The sequence below is a fragment of the Mus musculus genome, chromosome 10, assembly GCF_000001635.26.
Source record: "Mus musculus strain C57BL/6J chromosome 10, GRCm38.p6 C57BL/6J".
NCBI lineage: Eukaryota > Metazoa > Chordata > Mammalia > Rodentia > Muridae > Mus > Mus musculus.
The window spans coordinates 104,165,398-104,180,661 of record NC_000076.6 but is presented as its reverse complement, the minus strand read 5'-3'; the positions used below and the strand labels follow the sequence as shown (position 1 = coordinate 104,180,661).

Here is a 15,264-nt window from a genome sequence, read left to right as displayed (position 1 = left end):
GGTTTAGCATGAAATGTTGTATAGATGTCTGTTAAATCAATATGGTCCATCACTTCTGTTATTTTCACTGTGTGTCTCTGTTTAGTTTGTGTTTCCCTGATCTGTCGATTGATGAAAGTTGGGTGTTGAAGTCCCACACAACTATTGTGTGACATGAAATGTGAGCTTTTAGCTTCAGTAAAGTTGCTTTTATGAATGTGGGTCCCCTTGCATTTGGAGCATAGATGTTTTCAAAATTGAGAGTCCTTCTTGGTAGATTTTTCCATTGATGAGTATGAAGTGTCTTTCCTGATATTTTTGATGACTTTTGACTAACAGTCAACTTTTTCAGATATTAGAATGGCTACCCCAGCTTCATTCTTGGGACCATTTGGTGGAAAACTGTTTTCCAGCCCTTTGCTCTGAGGAAGTGCCTGGCATGGACATTTGTTTCCTATATGCTATAAAATGCTTAGCCCTGTAAGTATCCAGTCTGGCAGTCTATGTCTCTGTATTGTGGAATTGAGGACATTGATGTTAAGAGATATTAAGGAATAGTGATTTGTGCTTCCTGTTATCTATCGTTGATGTTAGTTTTATGTTTGTCTGGCTATCTTCTTTTGGGTTTGTTGGAAGAAGATTACTTTCTTGCTTTTTCTAGGGTGTAGTTTCCCTCCTTGTGTTGGCTTTTTTTATGTATTAACCTTTGCAGGACTGGATTAGTAGAAAGATACTGTGCAAATTTGATTTTGTCATGGAATATTTTTGTTTCTTCATCTATGCTCATTGAGAGTTTTTATGTGTATCTTAGTCTGTGCCGGCATTGATGTCCTCTTAGGATCTGTATGAGATCTAACCAAGACCTTCTAGCTTTCATAGCCTCTGGTGAGAAGTCTGGTGTAATTCTGATAGGTCTGGGCTATTTACCTTACTTGAACTTTTCCCTAACTGTTTTTGTTTGTTTTGTTTTGTTTTGTTTTATACGTTTAGTGTTTTGATTATTAGGTGAGAGGAGGAATTTCTTTTCTGGTCCAAACTATTTGGAGTTCTGTAGGCCTTTCTTGTGTTCATGGCAGATCTCTTTCATTAGGTTAGTGAAAATTTCTTCTATAGACCCAAGGAGACCCAGAGAGACCCAAAATGTGTGAGAGTTACTCATTCTCCACAAAAATCAGTCATCAGCGGCGTCTTATTACTTTATGACTCCAGAATACTTGTTTATTTCTACACACAATTTTATTAGGGCAAAGGTGAAAATGCCAACTTCACAAAAGCAAAAACTATAATTTATCCACAAAATAACTCAGCACAAAACAGGTGTATTTCTGAATGTAAATAAAAGAAAGAAGGAGAGAAAGAAAGAACTTTACATGGGGTTTTAAAACAGGAGAAAAGCAAAAGAAGCAAAGGAGGAATCCACCATTGTGTTCATGGTCCAGTAGCCAACCCTCAGTCTAGGCATCACAGACCAGGCCATGGGTTCCGTTCTTGTGCAGCTTTGCTCAATTGTTCAGCTGGTGTCCATCATTTCCTGATAAGCATCCAGCTGGGCATCCAGCTCCTCTGCAGATAGCTGCTGCTGCTGCTTCTGCTGCTGCTTCTGCTGCTGCTTCTGCTGCTGCTGCTGCTGCTTCTGCTTCTGCTGCTGCTGCTGTTGCTGCAGTTTTGAGTTCCTGATGGTGCCTCTCCCTCTTCCCTGGCTGCCTCCAAGTGTCCATTTCTTGGTGCCTCCACCACTTAATACTCCAGAGCCAGGGTTTCTTGTCATGCCGCCCCTATTTTTGCTTTGTGCAGGTCTTCCTTGTCTATCAATCTGTGAGGTGGCAAGCTGGATGTTCATAGGGCGGCCATCCAAAGGGGCGCCATTGTACTCTCTCATAGCCTTCAGGGCATCTGCTTTCCTTTCAAAGTGCACCTGTGCTGTCCCTAAACTTCGTCCACAGCGATCATAGTGCACAGCAGATTTCTTCAACGTTCCAAATTCAGCAAAGAGTAGCTGAATATCAGCATCTGACACTCCGAAGTGCAGATTTGACAAGAAGAGCTTCCCACCAGTATCCACGTGGTTTTGACCCCTGAAGCCTCCAATGAACAGGTCATGCTGCCACTTGTCTGGAAGTTGTTTTGGTCTGCAGTATGGTGCCAGCCTGTTCCTTCCACCATGGGTGAAAGCTGGCCTATACCTCTTAGACCCAGTGCCTCGATTCACCCGGGAATCAGGCCTGTCATGACGTCTTTGCTGGATCTTGGTCAGCTTAATGATGTCTTCCAATGACATGTCCATTTTGTCAGCCATGGTAGTCATGGAATTTGGCCTTGTATCCAAGGTACCTGATTTGAAAACAAAATTTATTTTATGTAAAATTACATCTCTCCTTTTAGCATATTGCATCATTAAGGCATAAGGAAGAGATCCTGAGAACCTGATTAGGAAAAACAAGAAGCTTGAACTTGATCAGTATATACCCACAAAGGATTGAATTTAACTGGTATATGTAGCTGTACCTTCTAACCATATTGCAAATGAGAAAACTAGTTAAATACTATCCTGGTCTACTCAGAATGATTCCAATGCAAACACAGTTCCTTAACACCACAGTTTCATTAAAAAAAAAAAAATTGCAAGTATTGTTAGGAGCAAAACCAGTGACCTGAGCCCAATCTCCGGGTGCCAGAGTCAGAGGAGAGAATTCACCCATGCAAGTCTTTTGACCTCTACCTGTCTGCTGTAGAAACACCACACCAAACACATCAGAAAGAACTTGAATAGAATATAAAATATAACCAGTTTGTCCAGGTCTACATAGGGGTATTTGTCACAAACAAAATACACTAAAATAAAAACAAATGCTTTTAATCCCAGCCCTCAAGAGGCAGAGGCAGGAGGATCTTTCCAACTTCCATGATAGCCTGGTACACACAGCCAGCTCTAAACTGTCCAGGGCTGCCTTGTAAATTCTGGATTTCAGAGATAAATGATGCTATCTCTATATTTTACCAGAAGTTAAAAAATTTTAACAAACATAATTAGAATAAAACGACCACCCAATGTCAAAAACTGGATTATTTAAAATCAAATGTATTTAGAGTTGAATTTTATGTTTATGTCTTGGGAAAGAACTATTTCATAGCTCTGAAGACCTGGAACTCTCTTAGGAGACATTAGGCTCCTTGAGACTAGTTGGTGTGGTTCACTCACCTCTTGGTCAAGCCTTCTTTCTCACGGCAGACTGCTCTCTTTGTAGCTTGCCTCAGCTCTCTCAAGAGTGCTGCCCAAGCCCCTCCAGACTCCTTTTATAAGGACCTCCCCCTCCCTAAATAAGCCTACAATCTATGATAATTGAATCTGTTTTCACACCACAAATAATTGCAATCCTTAAAGAGACAGATTACTAAAGAAAGCAATGTTTACAACTGTAACAGATGCCAGAAGAAAAGACTGTGGCTAATTCAGTGTAATACCCAATCATCAGACTGTATTAGTCAGGGTTCTCTAGAGGCACAGAACTTATGGACAGTCTCTAGATAGTAAAGGAATTTATTGATGACTTACAGTCGGCAGCCAAATTCCCAACAATTGTTCAGTCGAAGCTGTGAATGGAAGTCCAAGGATCTAGCAGTTACTCAGTCTCACACAGCAAGCAGGCGAAGGAGCAAGAGCTAGACTCCCTTCTTCCAATGTCCTTATATTGTCTCCAGCAGAAGGTGTAGCCCAGATTAAAGGTGTGTTCCACCACACCTTTAATCCTAGATGAAAGGTGTAGCCCAGATTAAAGGTGTGTTCCTTAAACTCCGAGATTCAATCTTCTGGAATCCATAGCCACTATGGCTCAAGATCTCCATACCAAGATCCAGATAAGGACCTCCAAGCCTCCAGATAAGGGTCAGTGGTGAGCCTTCCAATTCTGGGTTGTAGTTCATTCCAAATAGAGTCAAGTTGACAACCAGGAATAGCCACTACATCAGACTAAATGTTTTATTTTAAAATGACTTCAGATCACCCCTCTTAACATAATTAAATCTCTTAAAAATATTTTTTTCGAGATATCAGTCTTTGAAACTCTGTAGAGAAGAGATGTCCTCCAATTGAGAGATCTGCCTGCCTCTGCCTCCCAAGGGTTTAATGAAAGTTTTTGACACCTAATCACTCAGTAAACCATTTCTAAACTTCTCCCAGTAGATACTAAAAACAAAAGTAAAGAAAACAACAATTGAACAAAAGTCAAAGCCAAAACATGGTCACAATTGACGGGATTTTATGACTGCAACGGACAGGGTAACAAAGAATGTCCTTTAAAGGGGATTCACAATGTTAATCCTGCCAATCCCTGAGCATGGGAGATCTTTCCATCTTCTTAGATCTTCTTTAATTTCTTTCTTCAGAGACTGGAAGTTCTTATCATTCAGATCTTTCACTTCCTTAGTTAGAGTCACGCCACGATATTTTATATTATTTGTGACTATTGAGAAGGGTGTTGTTTCCCTAATTTCTTTCTCAGCCTGTTTATTCTTTGTGTAGAGAAAGGCCATTGACTTGTTTGAGTTAACTTTATATCCAGCTACTTCACCGAAGCTGTTTATCAGGTTTAGGAGTTCTCTGGTGGAATTTTTAGGGTCACTTATATATACTATCATATCATCTGCAAAGAGTGACATTTTGACTTCATCTTTTCCAATTTGTATCCCCTTGATTTCCTTTTGTTGTCTAATTGCTCTGGCTAGGACTTCAAGTACTATGATGAAGAGGTAGGGAGAAAGTGGGCAGCCTTGTCTAATCCCAGATTTTAGTGGAATTGCTTCCAGCTTCTCACCATTTACTTTGATGCTGGCTACTGGTTTGCTGTAGATTGCTGTTATCATGTTTAGGTATGGGCCTTGAATTCCTGATCTTCCCAAGTCTTTTATCATGAATGGGTGTTGGATCTTGTCAAATGCTTTCTCAGCATCTAACGAGATAATCATGTGGTTTTTGTGTTTGAGTTGGTTTATCTAATGGATTACGTTGATGGATTTCCGTATATCAAACCATCCTTGCATCCCTGGAATAAACCCTACTTGGTCAGGATGGATGATTGCTTTAATGTGTTCTTGGATTCGGTTAGCGAGAATTTTATTGAGTATTTCTGCATCAATATTCATAAGGGAAATTGGTCTGCAGTTCTCTATCTTTGTTGGATCTTTCTGTGGTTTAGGTATCAGAGTAATTGTGGCTTCATAGAATGAGTTGGGTAGAGTACCTTCTACTTCTATTTTGTGGAATAGTTAAGCAATCTACAGATTCAATGCAATCCCCATCAAAATTCCAACACAATTCTTCAATGAATTAGAAAGAGCAATCTGCAAATTCATCTGGAGTAACAAAAAACCTAGGATAGCAAAAACTCTTCTCAAGGATAAAAGAACCTCTAGTGGAATCACCATGCCTGACCTAAAGTTTTACTACAGAGCAATTGTGATAAAAACTGCATGGTACTGAAGACAGACAAGTAGACCAATGGAATAGAATTGAAGACCCAGAAATGAACCCACACACCTATGGTCACTTGATCTTCGACAAGGGAGCTAAAACCATCCAGTGGAAGAAAAACAGCACTTTCAACAAATGGTGCTGGCACAACTGGTTGTTAACATGCAGAAGAATGTGAATCGATCCATTCCTATCTCCTTGTACTAAGGTCAAATCTAAGTGGATCAAGGAACATCACATAAAACCAGAGACACTGAAACTTATAGAGGAGAAAGTGGGGAAAAGCCTCAAAGATATGGGCACAGGGGAAAAATTCCTGAATTGAACAGCAATGGCTTGGGCTGTAAGATCGAGAAATGACAAATGGGACCTCATGAAACTGCAAGGCTTCTGTAAGGCAAAAGACACCATCAATCAGACAAAAAGGCCACCCACAGATTGGGAAAGGATCTTTACCTATCCTAAATCATATATGGGACTAATATCCAATATAAATAAAGAACTCAAGAAGGTGGGCTCCAGAAAATCAAATAACCCCATTAAAAATGGGGTTCAGAGCTAAACAAAGAATTCTCACCTGAGGAATACCCAATGGCTGAGAAGAACCTGAAAAAATGCTCAGCATCCTTAATCATCAGGGAAATGCAAATCAAAACAACCCTGAGATTCCATCTCACTCCAGTCAGAATGTCTAAGATCAAAAATTCAGGTGACAGCAGATGCTGGCAAGGATGTGGAGAAAGAGGAACACTCCTCCATTGTTGGTGGGATTGCAAGCTTGTACAACCACTCTGGAAATCATTCTGGCGGTTCCTCAGAAAATTGGACATAGTACTACCGGAGGATCCCACAACACCTCTCCTGGACACATATCCAGAAGATGTCCCAACCGGTAAGAAGGACACATGCTCCACTAGGTTCATAGCAGCCTTATTTATAATAGCCAGAAGCTGGAAAGAACCCAGATGCCCCTCAACAGAGGAATGCATACAAAAAATGTGGTACATTTACACATGGAGTACTACTCAGCTATTAAAAAGAATGAATTTATGAAAATTCTAGGCAAATGGATGGACCTGGAGGGCATCATCCTGAGTGAGGTAACACAATCACAAAAGAACTCAAATGATACGTACTCACTGATAAGTGGATATTAGCCCAGACACTTAGTATACCCGAGATATAAGATACAATTTGCAAAACACATGAAACTGAAGAAGAACGAAGACCAAAGCGTGGACACTTTTCCCCTTCTTAGAATTGGAAACAATCACCCATGGAAGGAGTTACAGAGACAAAGTTTGGAGCTGAGACAAAAGGATGGACCATCTAGAGACTGCCATATCCAGAGATCCATCCCATAATTAGGCTCCACACGATGACACCACTGCATACACTTTTCAGCAAGATTTTGCTGAAAGGACCTTGATATAGCTGTCTCTTGTGAGACTAGGCCGGGGCCTAGCAAAAACGTAAGTAGATGCTCACAGTCAGCTATTGGATGGAGCACAGGGCCCCTAATGGAGGAGCTAGAGAAAGTATCCAAAGAGCTAAAGAGATCTGCAACCCTGTATGTGCAACAACATTATGAACTAACCAGTACCCTAGAGCTCTTGACTCTAGCTGCATATGTATCAAAAGATGGCCTAGTCGGCCATCACTGGAAAGAGAGGCCCATTGGACATGCAAACTTTATATGCCCAATACAGGGGAATGCCAGGGCAAAAAATCGGAATGGGTGGGTAGGGAAGTTGGGCGGGTATGGGGGACTTTTGGGATAGCATTCTAAATGTAATTGAGGAAAATATGTAATAATAAAAAAATATTCAAAAAAATAAAGGGGATTCACACAACAGACAACTGTTAACTGTGGTTTTTCCTGGGCATCTAACCCAGGGCTGCACATGTGCCAAGCAAGTATTCTGCCACTGAGACACACTGAGAATACTGTCCCTGTGCCCTCTAGGTAATCTGGGTAAGGGTTTATCTATCTTGTTGATTTTTCTCAAAGAACCAGCTCCTGGTTTGGTTGATTCTTTGAATAGTTCTTCTTGTTTCCACTTGGTTGATTTCAGCCCTGAGCTTAATTATTTCCTGCAGTCTACTCCTCTTGGGTCAATTTGCTTCCTTTAGTTCTAGAGCTTCTAGGTGTGCCGTCACAGTCTGCTAGTATATGTTCTCTCTAGTGTCTTTTTGGAGGCACTCAGGGCTATGAGTTTTCCTCTTAGGACTGCCTTCATTGTGTCCCATAAATTTGGGTATGTTGTGGCTTCATTTGCATAAAACTCTAAAAAGTCTTTAATTTCTTTCTGATTTCATCCTTGACCAAGGAATCATTGAGCAGAGTGTTGTTCAGTTTCCACGTGAATGTTGGCTTTCTATTCTGTATGTTGTTATTGAAGATCAGCCTTAGTCGGTGGTGATCAGATAGGATGCGTGGGATTACCTTTTCATTTCTGATGGTGTTCATTTGCATCCTGTCTCTGTGCCCTCAGGTTAGTCTGGCTAACACTTTCTGTATCGTGTAGATTTTCTCAAAGTACCAGCTCCTAGTTTTGTGGATTCTTCATATAGTTCTTTTAGTGTTGACTTGGTTGGTTTCAGCCCTGAGTTTGATTATGTCCTGCCTTCTCCTCCTCCTGGGTTTATTTGGTTCTTTTTGTTCTAGAGCTTTCAGGTGTGCTGTTAAGCTGCTAGTGTATGCTCTCTCCACTTTCTTTTGGGAGGCACACAGAGCTATGAGTTTTCCTCTTACCCTACTTTCACTATATCCCATAAGTTTGGGGATGTTGTACCTGCATTCTCATTAAATTCTAAAATGTCTTTTATGTCATCCTTTACCAAGTTATGATTGAGTTATCATAGAGCATTGTTCACCTTCCATGTGTATGTTTGCTTTCTGTGTTTTTGTTGCTATGGAAGAACAACCTTGTTCAGTAGTGATCTGATAGAAGCATGGGATTATTTCAATCTTCTTTCTTTTGAGTTCTGTGTTGTGGCCAAATGTATGGTCAGTTCTGGAAAAGATACCATGAGGTGCCAGCGAGAAGGCATATTCCTTTGGTTTAGCATGAAATGTTGTATAGATGTCTGTTAAATCAATATGGTCCATCACTTCTGTTATTTTCACTGTGTGTCTCTGTTTAGTTTGTGTTTCCCTGATCTGTCGATTGATGAAAGTTGGGTGTTGAAGTCCCACACAACTATTGTGTGACATGAAATGTGAGCTTTTAGCTTCAGTAAAGTTGCTTTTATGAATGTGGGTCCCCTTGCATTTGGAGCATAGATGTTTTCAAAATTGAGAGTCCTTCTTGGTAGATTTTTCCATTGATGAGTATGAAGTGTCTTTCCTGATATTTTTGATGACTTTTGACTAACAGTCAACTTTTTCAGATATTAGAATGGCTACCCCAGCTTCATTCTTGGGACCATTTGGTGGAAAACTGTTTTCCAGCCCTTTGCTCTGAGGAAGTGCCTGGCATGGACATTTGTTTCCTATATGCTATAAAATGCTTAGCCCTGTAAGTATCCAGTCTGGCAGTCTATGTCTCTGTATTGTGGAATTGAGGACATTGATGTTAAGAGATATTAAGGAATAGTGATTTGTGCTTCCTGTTATCTATCGTTGATGTTAGTTTTATGTTTGTCTGGCTATCTTCTTTTGGGTTTGTTGGAAGAAGATTACTTTCTTGCTTTTTCTAGGGTGTAGTTTCCCTCCTTGTGTTGGCTTTTTTTATGTATTAACCTTTGCAGGACTGGATTAGTAGAAAGATACTGTGCAAATTTGATTTTGTCATGGAATATTTTTGTTTCTTCATCTATGCTCATTGAGAGTTTTTATGTGTATCTTAGTCTGTGCCGGCATTGATGTCCTCTTAGGATCTGTATGAGATCTAACCAAGACCTTCTAGCTTTCATAGCCTCTGGTGAGAAGTCTGGTGTAATTCTGATAGGTCTGGGCTATTTACCTTACTTGAACTTTTCCCTAACTGTTTTTGTTTGTTTTGTTTTGTTTTGTTTTATACGTTTAGTGTTTTGATTATTAGGTGAGAGGAGGAATTTCTTTTCTGGTCCAAACTATTTGGAGTTCTGTAGGCCTTTCTTGTGTTCATGGCAGATCTCTTTCATTAGGTTAGTGAAAATTTCTTCTATAGACCCAAGGAGACCCAGAGAGACCCAAAATGTGTGAGAGTTACTCATTCTCCACAAAAATCAGTCATCAGCGGCGTCTTATTACTTTATGACTCCAGAATACTTGTTTATTTCTACACACAATTTTATTAGGGCAAAGGTGAAAATGCCAACTTCACAAAAGCAAAAACTATAATTTATCCACAAAATAACTCAGCACAAAACAGGTGTATTTCTGAATGTAAATAAAAGAAAGAAGGAGAGAAAGAAAGAACTTTACATGGGGTTTTAAAACAGGAGAAAAGCAAAAGAAGCAAAGGAGGAATCCACCATTGTGTTCATGGTCCAGTAGCCAACCCTCAGTCTAGGCATCACAGACCAGGCCATGGGTTCCGTTCTTGTGCAGCTTTGCTCAATTGTTCAGCTGGTGTCCATCATTTCCTGATAAGCATCCAGCTGGGCATCCAGCTCCTCTGCAGATAGCTGCTGCTGCTGCTTCTGCTGCTGCTTCTGCTGCTGCTTCTGCTGCTGCTGCTGCTGCTTCTGCTTCTGCTGCTGCTGCTGTTGCTGCAGTTTTGAGTTCCTGATGGTGCCTCTCCCTCTTCCCTGGCTGCCTCCAAGTGTCCATTTCTTGGTGCCTCCACCACTTAATACTCCAGAGCCAGGGTTTCTTGTCATGCCGCCCCTATTTTTGCTTTGTGCAGGTCTTCCTTGTCTATCAATCTGTGAGGTGGCAAGCTGGATGTTCATAGGGCGGCCATCCAAAGGGGCGCCATTGTACTCTCTCATAGCCTTCAGGGCATCTGCTTTCCTTTCAAAGTGCACCTGTGCTGTCCCTAAACTTCGTCCACAGCGATCATAGTGCACAGCAGATTTCTTCAACGTTCCAAATTCAGCAAAGAGTAGCTGAATATCAGCATCTGACACTCCGAAGTGCAGATTTGACAAGAAGAGCTTCCCACCAGTATCCACGTGGTTTTGACCCCTGAAGCCTCCAATGAACAGGTCATGCTGCCACTTGTCTGGAAGTTGTTTTGGTCTGCAGTATGGTGCCAGCCTGTTCCTTCCACCATGGGTGAAAGCTGGCCTATACCTCTTAGACCCAGTGCCTCGATTCACCCGGGAATCAGGCCTGTCATGACGTCTTTGCTGGATCTTGGTCAGCTTAATGATGTCTTCCAATGACATGTCCATTTTGTCAGCCATGGTAGTCATGGAATTTGGCCTTGTATCCAAGGTACCTGATTTGAAAACAAAATTTATTTTATGTAAAATTACATCTCTCCTTTTAGCATATTGCATCATTAAGGCATAAGGAAGAGATCCTGAGAACCTGATTAGGAAAAACAAGAAGCTTGAACTTGATCAGTATATACCCACAAAGGATTGAATTTAACTGGTATATGTAGCTGTACCTTCTAACCATATTGCAAATGAGAAAACTAGTTAAATACTATCCTGGTCTACTCAGAATGATTCCAATGCAAACACAGTTCCTTAACACCACAGTTTCATTAAAAAAAAAAAAAATTGCAAGTATTGTTAGGAGCAAAACCAGTGACCTGAGCCCAATCTCCGGGTGCCAGAGTCAGAGGAGAGAATTCACCCATGCAAGTCTTTTGACCTCTACCTGTCTGCTGTAGAAACACCACACCAAACACATCAGAAAGAACTTGAATAGAATATAAAATATAACCAGTTTGTCCAGGTCTACATAGGGGTATTTGTCACAAACAAAATACACTAAAATAAAAACAAATGCTTTTAATCCCAGCCCTCAAGAGGCAGAGGCAGGAGGATCTTTCCAACTTCCATGATAGCCTGGTACACACAGCCAGCTCTAAACTGTCCAGGGCTGCCTTGTAAATTCTGGATTTCAGAGATAAATGATGCTATCTCTATATTTTACCAGAAGTTAAAAAATTTTAACAAACATAATTAGAATAAAACGACCACCCAATGTCAAAAACTGGATTATTTAAAATCAAATGTATTTAGAGTTGAATTTTATGTTTATGTCTTGGGAAAGAACTATTTCATAGCTCTGAAGACCTGGAACTCTCTTAGGAGACATTAGGCTCCTTGAGACTAGTTGGTGTGGTTCACTCACCTCTTGGTCAAGCCTTCTTTCTCACGGCAGACTGCTCTCTTTGTAGCTTGCCTCAGCTCTCTCAAGAGTGCTGCCCAAGCCCCTCCAGACTCCTTTTATAAGGACCTCCCCCTCCCTAAATAAGCCTACAATCTATGATAATTGAATCTGTTTTCACACCACAAATAATTGCAATCCTTAAAGAGACAGATTACTAAAGAAAGCAATGTTTACAACTGTAACAGATGCCAGAAGAAAAGACTGTGGCTAATTCAGTGTAATACCCAATCATCAGACTGTATTAGTCAGGGTTCTCTAGAGGCACAGAACTTATGGACAGTCTCTAGATAGTAAAGGAATTTATTGATGACTTACAGTCGGCAGCCAAATTCCCAACAATTGTTCAGTCGAAGCTGTGAATGGAAGTCCAAGGATCTAGCAGTTACTCAGTCTCACACAGCAAGCAGGCGAAGGAGCAAGAGCTAGACTCCCTTCTTCCAATGTCCTTATATTGTCTCCAGCAGAAGGTGTAGCCCAGATTAAAGGTGTGTTCCACCACACCTTTAATCCTAGATGAAAGGTGTAGCCCAGATTAAAGGTGTGTTCCTTAAACTCCGAGATTCAATCTTCTGGAATCCATAGCCACTATGGCTCAAGATCTCCATACCAAGATCCAGATAAGGACCTCCAAGCCTCCAGATAAGGGTCAGTGGTGAGCCTTCCAATTCTGCATTGTAGTTCATTCCAAATAGAGTCAAGTTGACAACCAGGAATAGCCACTACATCAGACTAAATGTTTTATTTTAAAATGACTTCAGATCACCCCTCTTAACATAATTAAATCTCTTAAAAATATTTTTTTCGAGATATCAGTCTTTGAAACTCTGTAGAGAAGAGATGTCCTCCAATTGAGAGATCTGCCTGCCTCTGCCTCCCAAGGGTTTAATGAAAGTTTTTGACACCTAATCACTCAGTAAACCATTTCTAAACTTCTCCCAGTAGATACTAAAAACAAAAGTAAAGAAAACAACAATTGAACAAAAGTCAAAGCCAAAACATGGTCACAATTGACGGGATTTTATGACTGCAACGGACAGGGTAACAAAGAATGTCCTTTAAAGGGGATTCACAATGTTAATCCTGCCAATCCCTGAGCATGGGAGATCTTTCCATCTTCTTAGATCTTCTTTAATTTCTTTCTTCAGAGACTGGAAGTTCTTATCATTCAGATCTTTCACTTCCTTAGTTAGAGTCACGCCACGATATTTTATATTATTTGTGACTATTGAGAAGGGTGTTGTTTCCCTAATTTCTTTCTCAGCCTGTTTATTCTTTGTGTAGAGAAAGGCCATTGACTTGTTTGAGTTAACTTTATATCCAGCTACTTCACCGAAGCTGTTTATCAGGTTTAGGAGTTCTCTGGTGGAATTTTTAGGGTCACTTATATATACTATCATATCATCTGCAAAGAGTGACATTTTGACTTCATCTTTTCCAATTTGTATCCCCTTGATTTCCTTTTGTTGTCTAATTGCTCTGGCTAGGACTTCAAGTACTATGATGAAGAGGTAGGGAGAAAGTGGGCAGCCTTGTCTAATCCCAGATTTTAGTGGAATTGCTTCCAGCTTCTCACCATTTACTTTGATGCTGGCTACTGGTTTGCTGTAGATTGCTGTTATCATGTTTAGGTATGGGCCTTGAATTCCTGATCTTCCCAAGTCTTTTATCATGAATGGGTGTTGGATCTTGTCAAATGCTTTCTCAGCATCTAACGAGATAATCATGTGGTTTTTGTGTTTGAGTTGGTTTATCTAATGGATTACGTTGATGGATTTCCGTATATCAAACCATCCTTGCATCCCTGGAATAAACCCTACTTGGTCAGGATGGATGATTGCTTTAATGTGTTCTTGGATTCGGTTAGCGAGAATTTTATTGAGTATTTCTGCATCAATATTCATAAGGGAAATTGGTCTGCAGTTCTCTATCTTTGTTGGATCTTTCTGTGGTTTAGGTATCAGAGTAATTGTGGCTTCATAGAATGAGTTGGGTAGAGTACCTTCTACTTCTATTTTGTGGAATAGTTAAGCAATCTACAGATTCAATGCAATCCCCATCAAAATTCCAACACAATTCTTCAATGAATTAGAAAGAGCAATCTGCAAATTCATCTGGAGTAACAAAAAACCTAGGATAGCAAAAACTCTTCTCAAGGATAAAAGAACCTCTAGTGGAATCACCATGCCTGACCTAAAGTTTTACTACAGAGCAATTGTGATAAAAACTGCATGGTACTGAAGACAGACAAGTAGACCAATGGAATAGAATTGAAGACCCAGAAATGAACCCACACACCTATGGTCACTTGATCTTCGACAAGGGAGCTAAAACCATCCAGTGGAAGAAAAACAGCACTTTCAACAAATGGTGCTGGCACAACTGGTTGTTAACATGCAGAAGAATGTGAATCGATCCATTCCTATCTCCTTGTACTAAGGTCAAATCTAAGTGGATCAAGGAACATCACATAAAACCAGAGACACTGAAACTTATAGAGGAGAAAGTGGGGAAAAGCCTCAAAGATATGGGCACAGGGGAAAAATTCCTGAATTGAACAGCAATGGCTTGGGCTGTAAGATCGAGAAATGACAAATGGGACCTCATGAAACTGCAAAGCTTCTGTAAGGCAAAAGACACCATCAATCAGACAAAAAGGCCACCCACAGATTGGGAAAGGATCTTTACCTATCCTAAATCATATAGGGGACTAATATCCAATATAAATAAAGAACTCAAGAAGGTGGGCTCCAGAAAATCAAATAACCCCATTAAAAATGGGGTTCAGAGCTAAACAAAGAATTCTCACCTGAGGAATACCCAATGGCTGAGAAGCACCTGAAAAAAATGCTCAGCATCCTTAATCATCAGGGAAATGCAAATCAAAACAACCCTGAGATTCCATCTCACTCCAGTCAGAATGTCTAAGATCAAAAATTCAGGTGACAGCAGATGCTGGCAAGGATGTGGAGAAAGAGGAACACTCCTCCATTGTTGGTGGGATTGCAAGCTTGTACAACCACTCTGGAAATCATTCTGGCGGTTCCTCAGAAAATTGGACATAGTACTACCGGAGGATCCCACAACACCTCTCCTGGACACATATCCAGAAGATGTCCCAACCGGTAAGAAGGACACATGCTCCACTAGGTTCATAGCAGCCTTATTTATAATAGCCAGAAGCTGGAAAGAACCCAGATGCCCCTCAACAGAGGAATGCATACAAAAAATGTGGTACATTTACACATGGAGTACTACTCAGCTATTAAAAAGAATGAATTTATGAAAATTCTAGGCAAATGGATGGACCTGGAGGGCATCATCCTGAGTGAGGTAACACAATCACAAAAGAACTCAAATGATACGTACTCACTGATAAGTGGATATTAGCCCAGACACTTAGTATACCCGAGATATAAGATACAATTTGCAAAACACATGAAACTGAAGAAGAACGAAGACCAAAGCGTGGACACTTTTCCCCTTCTTAGAATTGGAAACAATCACCCATGGAAGGAGTTACAGAGACAAAGTTTAGAGC

The 15,264-nt window shown here is 40.5% G+C and overlaps 2 protein-coding genes across 6 annotated transcripts; both read right to left on the bottom strand.

The window, feature by feature from the left end:
- Window positions 1–1,170: 1,170 nt before the first annotated feature.
- Window positions 1,171–3,638, bottom strand: Gm21312 (predicted gene, 21312). Of its 3 annotated transcripts, none has more exons than NM_001270642.1 (2): window positions 3,533–3,638; window positions 1,171–2,310 (listed from the first exon to the last, which is right to left on the bottom strand). In NM_001270642.1, the coding sequence occupies exon 2, from the start codon at window positions 2,282–2,284 to the stop codon at window positions 1,490–1,492; it is 795 nt and encodes a 264-aa protein (NP_001257571.1). In that variant the 5' UTR covers window positions 2,285–2,310; window positions 3,533–3,638; the 3' UTR covers window positions 1,171–1,489. The 3 variants fall into 3 exon arrangements, with proteins under 3 accessions (NP_001257571.1, XP_017169244.1, XP_030100655.1); XM_017313755.1 differs by lacking the exon at window positions 3,533–3,638 and having other exon boundaries at window positions 1,337–1,563; window positions 1,645–2,304; XM_030244795.1 differs by lacking the exon at window positions 3,533–3,638 and having other exon boundaries at window positions 1,337–1,560; window positions 1,645–2,304.
- A 6,069-nt stretch (window positions 3,639–9,707) lies between these two features.
- On the bottom strand, window positions 9,708–12,147 carry Gm21304 (predicted gene, 21304). Of its 3 annotated transcripts, none has more exons than NM_001270901.1 (2): window positions 12,042–12,147; window positions 9,708–10,818 (listed from the first exon to the last, which is right to left on the bottom strand). In NM_001270901.1, the coding sequence occupies exon 2, from the start codon at window positions 10,790–10,792 to the stop codon at window positions 9,998–10,000; it is 795 nt and encodes a 264-aa protein (NP_001257830.1). In that variant the 5' UTR covers window positions 10,793–10,818; window positions 12,042–12,147; the 3' UTR covers window positions 9,708–9,997. The 3 variants fall into 3 exon arrangements, with proteins under 3 accessions (NP_001257830.1, XP_017169243.1, XP_030100654.1); XM_017313754.1 differs by lacking the exon at window positions 12,042–12,147 and having other exon boundaries at window positions 9,845–10,071; window positions 10,153–10,812; XM_030244794.1 differs by lacking the exon at window positions 12,042–12,147 and having other exon boundaries at window positions 9,845–10,068; window positions 10,153–10,812.
- Between the last annotated feature and the right edge of the window lie 3,117 nt (window positions 12,148–15,264).